Source organism: Salmo salar, chromosome 22 (genome assembly GCF_965601325.2).
Source record: "Salmo salar chromosome 22, fSalSal1, whole genome shotgun sequence".
In the NCBI taxonomy this organism is placed as follows: Eukaryota; Metazoa; Chordata; class Actinopteri; order Salmoniformes; family Salmonidae; genus Salmo; species Salmo salar.
In genome coordinates, this window is record NC_138312.1 from 12,110,803 (window position 1) to 12,128,220 (window position 17,418).

Genomic DNA, 17,418 nt, shown 5'->3' on the forward strand with positions numbered 1-17,418 from the left:
TAGGCCGTTATTGTAAATAAGAATTTGTTCTTAACTGACTTGTCTAGTTAAACAAAAGGTTAAATAAAGAATGACAAAATAAACAAGGTCTAGTTGTGGCCACAATTTAACTAAATTGTGAGCGACTGTTGACAGAATACATTGCTTGACTGCCGCGAGGCTGATAAGCAAAGTTGTTTGCGAACTACAGCCCCCAAAACGATTTTTTCTCAAGTTTGTTGAGCAGAGGCTGTGTATGTTTTGGTTCTACAAAGCTGTGTCCATCATAACATTCAATTGGCAATTCATTTAATTTATTCTTGCAACATGTGATCAGTTCTAAACATGTATTTTTCTTCTTTATGCTCATGATCTATTTCCCTGCACGCATATCACAGACAGTTGGCACTTGGTGGTTGGAGCATATCTCTGGAGCTGCTGAGCCTGGAGGAGCATGATTAATCCTGCTGTAGGACTCATTGCGGGCAGCACTAGCAGGTCAAATGAATGACTAAATTGAACGAGTCCGTCAGAAAAATAAATCATGCCTCTCCAGTCAGTAAAGAGTCTTTCATAAAGAATGAATCGTTCGCAAACTGCACATCACTAGTAGCTTGTGAAGTCACAAGTGTAAGCAGAGCCAATGGAGCCATCCTGACCTGGGCTCAGACCCAAAGTTGTGCCTCAACTGTCAGAAGAAGCGAAGTAGCGCCTGGAGCCTAATTGCAAAGTGGCTCTGTGGCTAACACTCTGTTACCAGGCTGTTACTTAGAGCAATGTTCCCTCTATGTAACCTCTATAATGAAGTCAGCTCGGGAGGTTCATTTCTTTCATAAGAATTCTCAGCTGGGTATGTGTTTAATTCAGTGCCACTGACATTTTATTTTGCATACCTGTCCTATCATGTAGGTTGATTACTCACTTTGCAGTAAGTTGACATTTCGCCCCTGTTGCTTCTAAGAACAATGCTTAAAACTCTTTTGGCATAGGGGGCAGCATTGGGAAGTTTGGATGAAAAGCGTGCCCAGAGTAAACTGCCTGTTACTCAGGTCCAGAAGCTAGAATATGCATATACTTAGTATATTTGGATAGAAAACACTCGAAAGTTTCCAAAACTGTTAAAATAATGTCTGTGAGAATAACAGAACTCATATGGCAAGCGAAAACCTTGCAGTTTTCAAGTGAATGCCTATCGAATATCCAGTGTCTGTGGGGTCAGATTGCACTTCCTAAGGCTTCCACTAGATGTCAACAGTCTTTAGAAGTTGTTTCAGGCTTCTATTGTGAAAGGGGAGGGAATAATTGCACTCTAAGCAGATGGCCCAGGTGAAAGCCTTTAGTTTAGTCACGTTTGTGGCCGTGAGCGCGAGCTCCGTACCCTTTCCTTTCTAATGAAAACAGTATTGTCCGGTTGAAACATTATTGAATATTTATGATAAAAACACCCTAAGGATTGATTAGAAACATCGTTTGACATGTTTCTATGAACTCAAATGGAACTTTTTCGACTTTTCGTCTAGACTTTGTGTCCGCGCTTTGTGCATTTGGATTACTGGACTAAACGCACAACAAAAAGGAGGAACAAAAAGGAGGTATTTGGACATAAAGATGAACTTTATTGAACAAAACAAACATTTATTGTCTAACATGGAGACCTGGGAGTGCCATCAGATGAAGATCATCAAAGGTAAGTGATTAATTTTAATGCTATTTCTGACTTTTGTGACACCTCTCCTTGGTTGGAAAATGGCTGTATGGTTTTTGTGGCTAGGCGCTGACCTAACATAATCGCATGGTGTGCTTTCGCCGTAAAGCCTTTTTGAAATCGGACACAGCGGCTGGATTAACAAGAAGTGTATCTTTAATCGTATGTATAACACTTGTATCTTATATCAATGTTTATGGTGAGTATTTCTGTAATTTGATGTGGCTCTCTCCATTTTCACCGGATGTTTGTTTGAGACAATGCATTTCTGAACATAACACGCCAATTTCAAATTAGGTTTTTTGACATAAGGATTAACTTTATCGAACAAAACAAACATTTATTGTCTAACATGGAGTCCTGGGAGTGCCACCAGATGAAGATCATCAAAGGTTAGTGATTCATTTTAACGCTTTCTTCTGACTTTTGTGACACCTCTCCTTCTTTGGAAAATGGCTGTATGGTTTTTTGTGGCTAGGCGCTGACCTAACATAATCGCATGGTGTGCTTTCACCGTAAAGCGGTGAAATCGGACACTGTGGTTGGATTAACGAGAAGTTTATCTTTAAAATGGTGTATAATACTTGTATGTTTGAGGAATTTTAATTATGAGATTTCTGTTGTTTGAATTTGGCGCCCTGAAATTTCACTACCTGTAGGCCAGGTGTTTCGCTAGCGGAACCCCCTTCCCAGAAAGGTTAAATGTTTTCCTCACGACTCCCTCAGGCTGAGGGATTTTCTTGTGCCTGCAAAATTGGTTTTGGCTCTATGACCGAACCAGACCATTGAGGAGAGGGGGAGTTTGCATCACTAAATGGTTTGTGTTGGCTTTGCTTAAACAGGTTTGGAAAGGAAGGGGTTCATTTGCGTAAAACCATTTACACATGTTTTGTTTTTACCGTGTTTGAAAATGCTTTGGTTGCTCTGTGTTTGCTTGGTTTTTGAGGTTGAATACATTCAGTTGTGCAACTGACTAGACATCCCTATTCTAGGGCTATTCTTATGACGCTCAGCCTTTTTTAACCTACTGCATGTAGACTTCACGTTCTATACAGTGTGCTGTCACAGAGCTTTAGCCATTAGGGGGTGTGTTATTACACCATTCTAACTAATGGTCTATGGAAAATATCATGGTTTTCCATTACAGTGGGACCACTGAGTTACATATCAAATATCACCCCGGCTTCAGTACATTTCAATGGTTTCCAGCAAGCTATAACGATTGTCGCCTGACGTGGCTGAATTTGATGAGATGTGGTGTAACTGAGTGGAACAGCTGCACTTGAGATTATCAGCTCTATAGCTCAACGTGGACTGACTGCCCATGGCACAGAGGCACCCCATTCCCGTCGACTCTGTCGCTAGATTCAGTCCACTTTGCTCTCTGTGTATGTATCCCCATGCACACTTCTTTGGGTTCTCTCAGCCCTGGTACTGTGAGAACGGGATGGAGGATCAAAGATGAAATGGTGGTCAAAACGTCCACAGCACTTTTATTTTGTGGGAAAACATTTTTGTTCCAATCTTTCTTAATTACAAGGTAACAAATTAGTGAACAACTATGAACAACAAGATTATTTTGTGGCCAATAGAAATTAATGGTAACTAATGTATTGTCATTTTGGGGTCATTTTTCTTGTAAATAAGAATATAATATGTTTCTAAACACTTTTACAAACATATTCTATTCTTATTTACAAGAAAAATGATTGAACATGTATTTCAATATGATTGAAATAGGCTTATAGCCTACTGCCCTTAAACTCAACGCTGGACCTCGAAGCCAGTTCCACTGAATTGATTTAATTGTTCCCCTCTAATCAGAGACTGATTTAGACCTGTGACACCAGGTGTGCAATTAATTATCAGGTAGAACAGAAAACCAGCAGGCTCCGTACCTCATAGAGTAAGATTTGAGTACCCCTGGCCTACTGTTTATATTTTAATGCAGTCATCTCAGTTTTTATTTGAAGCATATTGTTATATGTCACTTGTTTGTATCAATTGCAAAGACATTGGAAACGTATTTTGTACTGAAGTTATCGGCGGTCACAGAGAGATTCTATGTATAGCGGAGATCTTCTATTTTTGTTCAGTGTACATACAGTACCAGTTAAAAGTTTGGACACACCTACTCATTCAAGGGTTTTTCTTTATTTTTACTATTTTCTACATTGTAGAATAATAGTGAAGACATCAAAACTATGAAATAACACATATGGAATCATGTAGTAACCAAAGAAGTGTTAAACAAACAGATTCTTCAAAGTAGACCCCCTTTGCCTTGATGACAGCTTTGCACACTCTTGGCATTCTCTCAACCAGCTTTGTGAGGTAGTCGCCTGGAATGCATTTTCATTAACAGGTGTACCTTGTTAAAAGTTAATTTGTCTAATTTCTTTCCTTCTTAATGCATTTGAGCCAATCAGTTGTGTTGTGACAAGGTAGGGTTGGTATACAGAAGATAGCCCTATTTGGTAAAGACCAAGTCCATATTATGGCAAGAACAGCTCAAATAAGCAAAGACAAACAACAGCCCATCATTACTTTAAGACATGAAGGTCAGTCAATCAGGAACATTTCAAGAACTTTTAAAGTATCTTCAAGTGCAGTCGCAAAAAACATCAAGCACTATGATGAAACTGGCTCTCATGAGGACCGCCACAGGAAAGGCAGACCCAGAGTTACCTCTGCTGCAGAGGATAAGTTCATTTAAGTTAACTGCAGCTAAGAAATTGCAGCCCAAATAAATTCTTCACCTAGTTCAAGTAACAGACACATCTCAACACCAACTATTCAGAGGAGACTGCATGACTCAGGCCTTCATGGTTGAATTGCTGCAGAGAAACCACTGCTAAAGGACACCAATAAAAAGAAGAGACTTGTTTGGGCCAATAAACAAGAGCAATGGCGGAAATCTGTCCTTTGGTCTGATTAGTCCCAATATGAGAATTTTGCTTTGCCAATTGAGATGGTTTGGGATGAGTTGGACCGCAGAGTGAAGACAAAGAAGCCAACAAGTGCTCAGCATATGTGGGAACTCCTTCAAGGCTGTTGGAAAAGCATTTCAGGTGACTACCCCATGAAGCTGGTTGAGAAAATCCAAAGAGTGTGCAAAGCTGTCATCAAGGCAAAGGGTTTGCGACTTTGAAGAATCTAAAATCTAAAATATATTTGGATTTGTTTAACACTTTTTTGCTTGTTCCCATATATGCTGAGAATTTGTTGGCTGCTTTTCCTTAACTCTGCGGTCCAACTCATCCCATCTCAATTGGGTTGAGGTCAGATGAAAACACCTATGGGAGATTCTGGAGTGGCACCTGAGACAGCATTTTCCACCACCAACAAAACACCAAATTATGTAATTTCTTGTGGATGAATGGTGTCGTATCCCTCCAATAGAGTTCCAGACACTTGAAGAATCTATGCCAAGGTACATTGATGCTTTTCTGGTGGCTCGTGGTGATCCAACACCCTATTAAGACACTTTATGTTGGTGTTTCCTTTATTTTTGCAGTTACTTGTATAGTAAGCATTATGTTCAAATCTTAATTAAATCGCAGTATCGAATCGCAATGCAAATAGAATCGGCACCAAAGTATTGTGGTAATATCGTATTGTGAGGTCCCTGGAAATTCCCAGTCCTAACACACACACACACCCACACACATTATTGTCATCTTTGCCAAGGTGGACTGGAGATGTTCCCTTTGTCTCTAAGAGCTTAATGGACGTTTGGCTTAGGATGGTGAGGAGCGAGCACTTCCAGGCTGTCTGTGCTGGTATCTTGTGGTGGCTGCTCCTGACGTACCGACACACGGACTGGGCAGTGGGCATCTCCTCATCCCTCCACATCTGCCCACTGCCTGCTCTGGCTCTGTGCCCGCCCTGTTTCCCCCCCTGGCCAACAGATGGAGACTCTGAGTCCAAGGAAATGGAACTAAATTGACAGCATGCTACACTGATGGCTTAAGATTAAGACATCAACCAAGTAATAGAATGAAGAATGGAAAAAGCTAACACGCTGAAGTGTTTTCCAGACAGATGTGGCTAGGGGACAAGGTGTTTATAGTAAGGTCAGTCACATTGAGGACGGCTATAGGATCCGCTGAACACTAATAGAGCTGACGGACAGTGAAAAATAGGTTGCCGAAAATGCTTCCTTCCACTCAGCCTGTTTTCACCCACCTTACACCTGGCAACACTTTTCAAGAGGGTTATTTTGAGTCAGATTGCGACGGCAACAAGGAGCTCTCAGGTGTTTGTGTGGCTAATGGGTTACATAACAGCACCATGGAACCGTAGGTTAAAGGATGACCCTGCTGTGTAGCATGGTGTGACAGGTGTGGTCATACCCTCTGTAGAAGGAGATACATACTGGGGTGAGGGCAGGGGTGTGTTATAGGAACCCCCCCAACCGGCCCCAACCACCCCCAACGGGCCCCTGCCTGTAGAAGTGGATGAGGAGCATGGTGTGGAATGCACACCCCTCCTGAAGCGGATGTGGTACATGGTATGGTATGTCAGAAGGTATTGCTGGCTATTTAAGACAGCTGGGACAGGAGCTTCAAAAACACATGCAGTAATGCAGAGACAGCAGTTGATGCCTGTATCAACATAGTTTGGGGATCCTGAGTGGCGCAGCGGTCTAAGTCACTGCATCACAGTGCTAGGGGTATCACTATAGACCCGGGTTCGATCCTGGGCTGTATCACAACCGGCCGTGATCGGGAGTGCCATAGGGCGGCGCACAATTGGCCCAGCGTCGCCCGGGTGAGGGGGTGTTTGGCTGGGGTAGGCCGTCATTGTAAATAAGAATTTGTTCTTAACTGACTTGACTTCCCCCGGGAAAGTCTTACATTAAAGTATAATTCTAAACCTGCCTCATATGAAGATTACAGGCTGTTGATGGTGTGTCTTTGCTGCTTGACAGGACGAAGTCACCTAAACTTGGGCTTTTTATGGTTGTAGGTCTCAGCGGCCTGGCCCTGTCTTACTTATATGGCCTCCTCCTCTCACTCTGTTCCTCTCCCAGGGTCAGCAGCAGCTGTATGGCAGGGTGCGTCTTTGCTGCTTGACAGCTGTATGGCAGGGTGCTGCTGACGTTTGTTTGTTATGCCATGTGGCTCTGTGTGTCACCAGAGCAGGTCAAAGTGTTTAACAAGTCGCCAGAGCAGGTCAATACTGGCTGATTAACTATGTTGACTTTGGTGTAAAACAGAAGCTACCCACGGCCACTAATGGTCCCCACTCACCTTCATTCCCCCCGTTTTGCAACTAAAACAAGCATGTCTGGGGCCTCCCGAGTAGTGCAGTGGTCTAAGGCACTGCTATGTAGTGCTAGAGGCATCACTACAGACCTGGGTTCGATCCCAGACTGTGTTGCAGCTGTCCGTGACTGGGAGACCCATAAGGCGGCGCACAATTGGCCCAGCGTCGTCCGGGTTAGGGGAGGGTTTGGCCGGCCGGGATGTCCTTGTCCCATCGTGCTTTAGCAACTCCTTGTGGCCGGCCGGGTGCATGCACGCTGACTCGTGTCGCCAGTTGTACGGTGTTTCCTCTGACACTTTGGTGCCGAGCAGTGTGTCAAGAAGCAGTGTGGCTTGGCAGGGTTGTGTTTCAGAGGACGCATGGCTCTCGACCTTCGCCTCTCCCGAGTCTGTATTGGAGTTGCAGCGATGGGACAAGACTGCAACTACCAATTGATATCACGAAATTGGGGAGAAAAAGGGGTAAAAAGTACAACAAAAAAATTACTTATTAGACAAGTTTAAGTTAGTCTCTTCACGTTTCATCTGTTTGCTTCAGTTTAGTTCCAAGGAAATACACTCCTGGTCTGTGTGTTGGATTGGGTTGGGTAGGGTGGGCACAGTGACACATACAGTACAGAGTAAATAAGGGGTTATAACAACCCAATATAAATATACGAACATTGAAAGATGTGTGTGTGTGTGTGTCTGACTGTGTAAAGATGGAAGTGGACTCTTCTAACAAGTGGATTCTGTGAGACGTCTTACTGTTGGACCCATCTCAGTAACAAGAGGACTACAAGTAAAGGACATAGACAGGTTGTACAGCCAGCTGCTCTATAAATACACACACACACACATAATGATTCCATGTGCGTTCATATTCTCCAGAGTGCAGAGCTTTCTGGGAACAATTCACCAAATCCAATGGGACAACATGATTGAAATTGATTCAGAGAAGCCTATGGCAAAGGCTTGTATGATTCAGAAAATCAATTACGATGTACTTACTAACAATGAGTCACAGAGAAAGGAACGTGTTGTTTTTATAAGCCATAGTCAATGATTACAGTTGTAAAGAGTGGACGCTACTCCATTAGTACAACGGTAATAAATGCATGTACTGGGATCTTCCTGACGTAACACCCCTATCCAATCATATCATTTTCATTTAATACAGTGTTTACGTTGGGAAATAAACTCCACACGTATTCAAATATTTACATTGGGCCTGACAATGAGAACCGCATCTGTAGCCAGAGAGCATTGAGGAAGTGAATGAGAAGAGAAAATTAGCCAAATAAAGTGTAGAGACAGGAAATGCACACAGTGGCCATACAGAGACTGGGGGCTAAAGGTGCAGAGCAAAAGAGACAGCAGTATGAGAGAGTCTATAGAGGCCTGAGATACAGTGAAACGTTCTGAAACAAATTCACACAGTGACAGGTCGGATAATAAACATTGCTTTAATATTCCCATGCTCAAAATGAAAGATGAGGATACTTTGGTAATTAGAGTGTATTTGATGTAGTGGGCTTATATATCTTGAACTTGAACTCAACTATAATGTTATTTCTGCCCCCAGGGACACTAAAGTGGCCTAGCAACTCAGCAGAAGCAATATGCTATTATTGAGGGAGATCTTAGCACTACACATTCCATAGATTATTTCTCACCCACAAGGGGATAGGCACAGTCCATGTGTATTTTCTGTGTGTCTCGCTCTTTGTCTGTGTTTATCTGTCTAGTGGAAATTGGGTGTCTTTTCTTTGACCCTGAACTGACCATCTCACGTCTTCCAAAAAGTGTGGTCTGCCAGTGTCCTAGATCATCAGCCAAGGCCATGGAGATAAAATGGGGCCTAAATAGACACATGTAAAACATATACAGCTGGCCTTCTGCTGACTCATCTGATCTTTAATAACCTTTGATAGAATAAATCCTTGATCTATCTCCTCACTGCTTGATCCAGCTCCTGCCAGGCAGCACTGCACCCCACCAAGACAGAGAGGAAAGATGAAAGATTGATCTTTTGCAACCTTTCAGAATTAACGAATGATGTTACATTTGAACCTTTACTCATATGTTCTTCATTTCGAAGCTGCTGAGAGATATTCAAGGTCTCCAATGAACCTCACGGTGGCTCAGTTTCCTTAAGTTAATCCTATATTGTGATGTTCACTTTTAAACTGGAGTGGTGGTGGGTGATCCATTACCAGCTGTGTGGAGAGCTGCGGCTAAAGATGCTCTGCCAGGCAGGGTGACACTTGTTGTGGTGACACAATGGGGCTGCTGTCTTCACCCAGGAAGCAGCTAGATAACAACAACAGCCCATTGTCTGTGGAACGGACTCTTCCGGGGCCTCTGATCTCACAGAGGAAATTGGAAATGGGGTAAATCGGTGTCACTGAGGTCATGCAACCCAGTGGGGAGTAACTACACCATCATCGTAGAAAAGATAACTCCCGAACATAATTAAATAATTGATATTGGTCACATGCCCTGAATACAACAGGTGTAGACTTTACCATGAAATGCTTACTTAAGAGCCCATTCCCAACAATGCAGAGTTAAGTAAGACAAATATTTGCTGAATAAAAAAGGAAATAGTAGCACAATAAAATAACAATAACAAGGCTATATACAAGGAGTACTAGTACCGAGTCAATGTGCAGAGGTACAAGGTAGTTGAGGTAATTACATGTAGGTAGGGGTAAAAGTGACTAAGCAATCAGGATATATACCACTGATCAAAAATATACACGAAACGTGCAACCATTTCAATGATTTTACTGAGTTACAGTTCATATTAGGAAATCAATCAATTGAAATAAATAAATTAAGCCCGAATCTATGGATTTCACATAACTGGGAATACAGATATGCATCTGTTGGTCACAGATACTTAAAAAAAAGGTAGGGGTGTGGATTAGAAAACAAGTCACTATCTGGTGTGATCACCATTTGGCTCATGGAGCACGACACATCTCCTTCGCATAGAGTTGATCAGGCTGTTGATTGTGGCCTTTGGAATGTTGTTCCACTCTTTTTCAATAGCTGTGCGAAGTTGCTGGATATTGGCGGGAACTGGTACACGCTGTTGTACACGTCGATCCAGAACATCCCAAACATGCTCAATGGGTGACATGTCTGGTGAGTGTGCAGGCCATAGAAAAACTGGGACATCTTCAGCTTCCAGGAATTGTCTACAGATCCTTGCAACATTGGGCCTGGCATTATCATGCTGAAACATGAGGTGATGGCGGCGGATGAATGGCACGACAATGGAATATCGTCACAGTATATCTGTGCATTCAAAATGCCATCGATAAAATTCAGTGGTGTTCGTTGTCCGTAGCTTATGCCTGCCCATACCATAACCCCACCGCCACCATGGGGCACTCTGTTCAGAACATTGATATCAGCAAACCGCTCACCCACATAACAGCATACTGTCATCTGCCTGGTACAGTTGAAACTGGGATTCATCTGTGAAGAGCACACTTCTCCAGCGTGCCAGTGGCCATCGAAGGGGAGCATTTGCCCAATGAAGTCGGTTACGACGCCGAACTGCAATCAGGTCAAGACCCTGGTGAGGACATCGAGATAAGCTTCCCTGAGATGTTTTTTTTTTGTGTGCAGAAATTCTTTCTTGTGCAAACCCACAATTACATCAGCTGTCTGGGTGGCTCATCTCAGACCATTGCACACTTGCTCAAAACCTGAGACATCTATGGCATTGTGTTATGTGACAAAACTGCACATTTTAGAGTGGCCTTTTATTGTCTCCAGTGCAACATGCACCTGTATAATGATCATGCTGTTTAATCAGCGTCTTGATATGCCACACCTGTCAGGTGGATGGATTATCTTGGCAAAGGAGAAACGCTCACTAACAGGGATGTAAACAAGTTTGTGCACAAAATGATTTGAGAGTAATAAGCTTTTTGTGCGTATGGAACATTTCTGGGGTCTTTTATTTCAGCTCATGAAACATGGGACCAACACTTTACATTAATATTTTGGTTCAGTATAATAAACATAGTAGCAGCAGCATATGTGAAGAGTGAAAGTGTTTATATGTGTGTGTGTGTGTGTGTGTGTGTGTGTGTGTGTGTGTGTGTGTGTGTGTGTGTGTGTGTGTGTGTGTGTGTGTGTGTGTAGCATCAATACGCGTGTGTGTGTGTGTTTTGTGTGTGTGAGTGTATGTAGTATGTGTGTGTGTGTGTGTGTGTGTTGGAGTGTGCAAGACAGTCAAAAAATAAAGTAAAATAAATAAATAAGAAAGTGGGTCAATGTAAATAGCCTGGGTAGTCATTTGATTAACTGTTCAACAGAGGGTTTGGTTTGAACCTCGTGATCACCCTTACAAAATCGTACCATGATAGTACAATGAAAAAAATACAATGGTGCTATAATGTTTTTTTGGTCACTGCAGGGCAGGAAAATACCATGGTAATGTTGCAAATAGCAAGGTATTTTCTTGCCACATTAGTGACCAAAAAAACACAATAGTACCATGGTATTTTTTTCATTGTACTACCATGACAGGAAAATACCATGGTATTTGCAGCAATATTTTTGTATTTTCCTACCGTGGTAGTGACCAGAAAGACATAGGACCATTGTATTTTTCCCATTGTACTACAATGGTACAGAAATGTACCAGGGTGGTACAATGAAAAAATAGCATGGTTTTGTACTAGCAGCATGTATTGCAACATGAAAGCATGGTAGTTGTTTCCAATGTATTGTCATGATTGTCTGTGTCCCACTATTTTTCAGGTAAAGTGACCAAAAACATAGTATGGTACTCACATAATGCAACATTGACTTCTCGCTCTGCAATGGCAAAGCGTAGGCAGTGGTGGGAAAAGTACCCAATTGTCATACTTGGGTAAAAGAAAAGATACCTTAATAGAAAATGATTCAAGTAAAAGTGAAAGTCATCCAGTAAAATACTACTTGAGTAAAAATCTAAAAGTATTTGGGTTTAAATATACTCAATTATCAAAAGTAAAGAAATTGCTAAAATATACTTAAGTATCAAAAGTAAAAGTATAAACCATTTCAAAGTCCATCTTTTTTTAATATATTTTTTTCGGATAGCCAGGGGCATACTCCAACACTCATTTACAAACAAAGCATTTGTGTTTCGTGAGTCCGTCAGATCAGAGGCAGTAGAGATGCCAGGGATGTTCTCTTGATAAGTGTGTGAATTGGACCATCTTCCTGTCCTGCTAAGCATTCAAAATGTAACTAGTATTTTTGGGTGTCAGGGAAAATGTATGAAGTAAAACATACATTATTTTCTTTAGGAATGTAGTGAAGTAAAATAAAAAGTTGTGAAAAAAATAAATAGTACAGTAAAGTACAGATAACCAAAAAAACGACTTAAGTACTTTACACCACTGAGCGTAGGCCTAGTACCCTCTTAAACCCCTTTAGCTCATAGTGATAAACAAGAACGCACATGGTCTAGTAGTGTAGTGTACCCTCTTACACCTTGGGAACCGTATAGGGTATGGTGAGAATAATAAAAGGAGTCTGACACCTTGAAGATAAGGTTTAAAATAATGAGTTTATCTGGCGCTTCTCTCTTCAATACAGTTTTCAGTTGGCTCTCTCTCTCTTCAACGGACTAGGCTACTCGAATACAATTCTAAATAGCCAACATCCTAAAAACTATTTCTAAAAAGGTATCACCTTATATCATAAAGAGATGCTTTGATCTCAAGCCCTTTTTATGAACACATCTTTATTTTATGAACAAGTCTTATAAATTGATATGTTCTTGTTCCAGCTTATTAGCGTACACCTAATATGTTCTCCCTGTTGATGATGCTCATTATACATTAAGGTTGAACCAAAAGATTACATGTAACAAATACGAAAATAAATACGAAACAATTATGTGAAATTGCATTAAACAATAATGTATGCTGATGCTAATATGATGTACAATATTCAATTATGTTTCTATATGATAACAATAGAGTAATATATTTAATATGCCATAAACTATATATATATATTTTTTTTAACAGTTTCACTAATTCATTTTAATCAACCTAATAATTATGACACACCCCTCACTATTGTCATTGGTTTCACTAATTGCACTGTTTGTCTACATAACCTGGTTCAAGTATTCATGACATCACCCTGAGGAAGGCACAGTGATGCCGAAACGTTGGTAAATACCCATTAAATTGCTGGGAGTTTATATATGGAGTGTGCGACTTTCTTTATTTTGATAGTTTATAGTTTATTCGCCGTTAGTCAGCACCTCCACACAAACAAATGTTTCTGGGTGTGTGCCAGCTCATGTTTTTTAACATGTCATACCTAACAACAGCAAGTTACAATGTTTCCCTTTGTTTACACTCTCTGTGTGAACTTTTGTTGGAGTCCTCTGTCGCCATGACTATGAGAGGCTAGCTTGACTGGAGCTAACGTTAGCTGACGTTAGCTTCTATGCTAACGGACTCTTATAAATTAAACTATCAAAACATCATTAAAAAAATGACAATAATATATTATCACTCTGCTTAACTTGGTGTTTCATATCCTATGCTTTATAACTTGCTTACTGTGAAGATAAGGTTTTAAATAATAGTTTTATCTGGTGCTTCTCTCTTCAGTTTTCAGTTGTCTCTCTCATTCAAATGACTCCTTAGGCGTGTTCACACTCCACATTAGTCCAGGTCTAAGAGCCTCCTAAGCGAGTGTTCATACTTACACATTCTAAAGTAAGCTAGCACCATCCTTAGCCCAGGGCTAGCTGGCCCTGCTCCAGAGCACTGACTTTTCAGCATTAGTCCCATAAACACTGCCAAAATAGCCAGTGTGAAACGGGGCCAAGAACAACGCCTAGAATGCTCACTGTCCAATCATAAAAGCAGCCCTTTCCCTTAATTGACATATGCTCGCGGTGCCTGTAATGTGTTCTGCACATTATTTTGATGAGAAAACTCATGCTATTTATTCCTTCCGTCAGAGGACAAAAACCAAAATACTTAAATCTGTGGAAAAGCATAGGCTACCATACTGTTTATTTCACATTCTCACACATTTCTGGTTGGCAATACAGGGAACTTAAACATGAGCAAAAAACAATACTATTAATACAGTAAGTATTACCCCTTTTTGACAGCAACTATTTCCTTTTTCATTGATGTTACAGACAAACTAGTGGTAGGAAATGCCACTTATCAGAAACGTGCCTATACTGGTATATAAATGCATCAGTATAATACCAACTAACCTCTTTTGACCTTGGTGGGTTTATTTATTTAATGCATTATACTGCCATTGTACCATGGTAACCACAATTAATAAAGATGGTACCATATAATAATTTTTGGTACCATTTATCATAGCTGCGCGTTACCATGGGCTACCGAGTGGCCCAGCGGTCTAAGGCACTGCATCTCAGTGCTAGAGGTGTCACTACAGACCCTGGTTTGATTCCAGGCTGTATCACAACCGGCCGTGATTGGGAGTCCCATAGTGCGGTGCACAATTAGCCCATCGTCGTCCGGGTTAGGGTTTGGCTGGGGCAGGCCGTCATTGTAAATAATAATTTGTTCTTAACTGACTTGCCTAGTTAAATAAAGGTTAAATTAAAAATAGATTTAAAAATTATGTAGAATGCAGGTTAAAGCCATGGTATTTCCATGATCCACATCTATACCATGGTATAAATGATGCAATACCATGGTATTATATAGGTTCATGGAAGTAACATCATACTTTAAAGCTAAAAACATGGTACATTTCCATGATTCAGATTTTTGCATGGTATAAATGCAATGCCTTGGTAATATTTAGGTACAATGGCAGTACCATGGTAGTACCATCATACTTCAAGACTAAAACCATGGTACATGTCCATGATTCAGACTATACCATGGTATATGTGAAAGTACCATAATAGTACCATGGTATAAATAAAAGTACCATAGCAAATATTTGTAAGGGCAGCTGAGAAATGGGCTTCCTGTGTAAATACAGCCAATGTATGCAGGAAGTGTTTGAAACAGGTCATATCTTGGGTGTTGAAGTGAAAGGTTTACTGTGTAAATAAGAGTGGCCAGATAGTCATTAGCAGAGAGGGAGACTCGCTGTTCAGGTGTATTGCGGAAGTCAGTTGGATGTATTTACAGAAACGCAGTATTAACACACACAAGTGTCCCCAAATGGTTGTATCCAGAAGAAACACAAGAAGACAGACAGAAGAGTAGCTATGGGATCTGTGTCAATGAAATGCGTTCTGTCTCTCTCCTCTAGGTACAGTATCTGAGGGAGCAGACTGAGAGGACCACACCCAGTGTACACATACCACACGAGCCAAACAGACTTCTGGGATAACTGCTGCTTAGAGTTATGGAGCCGGCCCAATCAGAGATGAGCATCTTGGGATGCTCGCCCAATGGGAAAGGTCACAACCTAGGAGATGACAAGTATGTGCCTATGAAGACCATGCCAGAGGAATTAGACACGTGAGTTTCTTTTTGCTGTACTTCTACATTATTGTCACATAATTGTATTGTTCAACAACCACAACTAATCAGAATCAAGGCTTTGCATATCTGTCTGATAAGCATCTGAAAAGTTCTATACACTCACCTGATTGTCTTTGTGCCTCTATACCACAGAAACAATACAATACAATACAATGAATTTCATTCCAATTGTTTTTGAACTGATGCTTTGATATTATTATTGCATAAGGGCGGTGACATTTAGCCCGCTGTTGTGCCCAGCCCATAGACTGGAGAGAGTAATGGGTTTTGTGCTGTGTTGTGTTAAACTGTGAATGTGTCATGTGTTGTCATCATTTACCTACCAGTATGGAAACCAAAGCCCATTTAACAGTCTGTAAATGTCATCTGTGTTTTTCTAAAATACAGTAGCCTGTATTCATCAGGGTTGCTGTCAATTCCTTTTTCAATTCAATCAATTCTGGAAATAAACTGAAATTCTAATTTCAACCCTGATATTCATCCACATGATTCTATCCAAAAGTGGGTAACTTACCCTCTAATACAGACACCATTTGACAGACAGAACTCTTAAAACCCTGTATCTATTTCCACCATGCAAATTGTGTTTTGCTCGCCCAGTCCTCCTTGCTAAGTGTATGACATCAGCAATGAGTATGAAGTGTTTATACGCCGTGAATGACGTCTGAACAGACAATATAACTGATTTCCCGAGTGGTGTTTGTGTTCCTAAGTGCATGTTTGCCTTGTTTTTTGTCCCATCGCCTCCCTTGGATCCTTTGTTTGCCACACAGAAATGGTACTCAAAATGCCAGGTATGTTTATACTTCAGATATACAGTCACACGGACACAATCTCTATCTAGTAGGCTCACTGACTATGTAACATCATTACCACACAAACAATCCTTTAAGTGAAGCATGTTGTCACTGTTTTGACAAGAAACTCCCTTCTACCTGTGTAGCTTGAGTCCCTCATTTTAAGGTGCAGATTTTAGTGACTATCAATTGTAATGTCCTTTTCTGTTTCGTCCAGGTTTGATGATCCTGATGGCATCCTGGAGAGTGAGGAGTTTTTGCCCAACGGAGATGGGAAGAAGCCCATGCACTTCACAGATGTTAGTGTGACTGACTTTACTATCGCCACAACTGAAACATTACTCACTGGGCTGTTTCCCAAATGGCACCCTATTCCCTATGTCGAGCCCATATGACAAGTTGACATGGCCACAATTGTCATCTATTTCATGTTATGATGGATGTCGCTCATAGCCTACATGTATTTTTTTCTTTGTTAAAGCGCATAGATGTGCATGAAACTGTAAGCAAAAAACATATGCAGAAATGTGCCTTTCTGCTTTTTTAATTTTGTTTAACGTCAGTGGCCTAGTCAAGGAAGCATCATGTAGAATATATTGGCCACACTCCACTTACCAAGACCATTGCCAAATGAGGAGCACTGTCACCTGATTTTACAGTAAGCCCTGAGGTGGTGTAATGAGCCTACAATGGTACCGCCCAGCACATCTAGAAGGGAGTGTATTTCATACCGAATTCCTCACTTGGGATGACGTAGAGGCACCTTCTCAAGGTGATTTCAAGGGTAGAGTTGAACCGCTAGGGACCTCTAACTCAACTCAGGACCTCAAAGGCAGTTGCACTGCTTTTTTTTCATTGTTTCCCTCTAATCAGGGACTGATTTAGACCTGGGACTCCAGGTGGGAGCAATTCATTATCAGGTAGAACAGAAAACCAGCAGACTCCAGACCTCATGTGGCAAGAGTTGAATACCCCTGCGCTAGGGCCAAAAAATAGCTAGATTAACTACTAAAATATCAAAATATATCACTTTTGCAACAAACTGTCAGAATTAAGACAAGAATTTACATGTTTCACTAAAACTAAGCCTAAATCATCTGGTTTTCGATTATTATTATTTATTTTTTTTACATGAAAATTACTCTTTAAACGGTTATTCG

The 17,418-nt window shown here is 41.0% G+C and overlaps 1 protein-coding gene across 2 annotated transcripts in view; it reads left to right on the top strand.

Annotated features, from left to right (window-relative positions):
* Nucleotides 1-17,418, top strand: part of LOC106582752 (sodium-coupled neutral amino acid transporter 3) — a 63,224-nt gene that overhangs the window by 17,700 nt on the left and 28,106 nt on the right. Inside the window, exons 2-4 of one of the 2 annotated variants that reach the window (XM_014166140.3) lie at nt 15,226-15,437; nt 16,235-16,255; nt 16,476-16,557. In XM_014166140.3, coding sequence (XP_014021615.1) covers nt 15,322-15,437; nt 16,235-16,255; nt 16,476-16,557 — 219 coding nt within the window. In that variant the 5' untranslated portion in view covers nt 15,226-15,321. The remainder of the gene's footprint in view (nt 1-15,225; nt 15,438-16,234; nt 16,256-16,475; nt 16,558-17,418) is intronic. The other variant, XM_014166141.3, reaches the window with a different exon arrangement.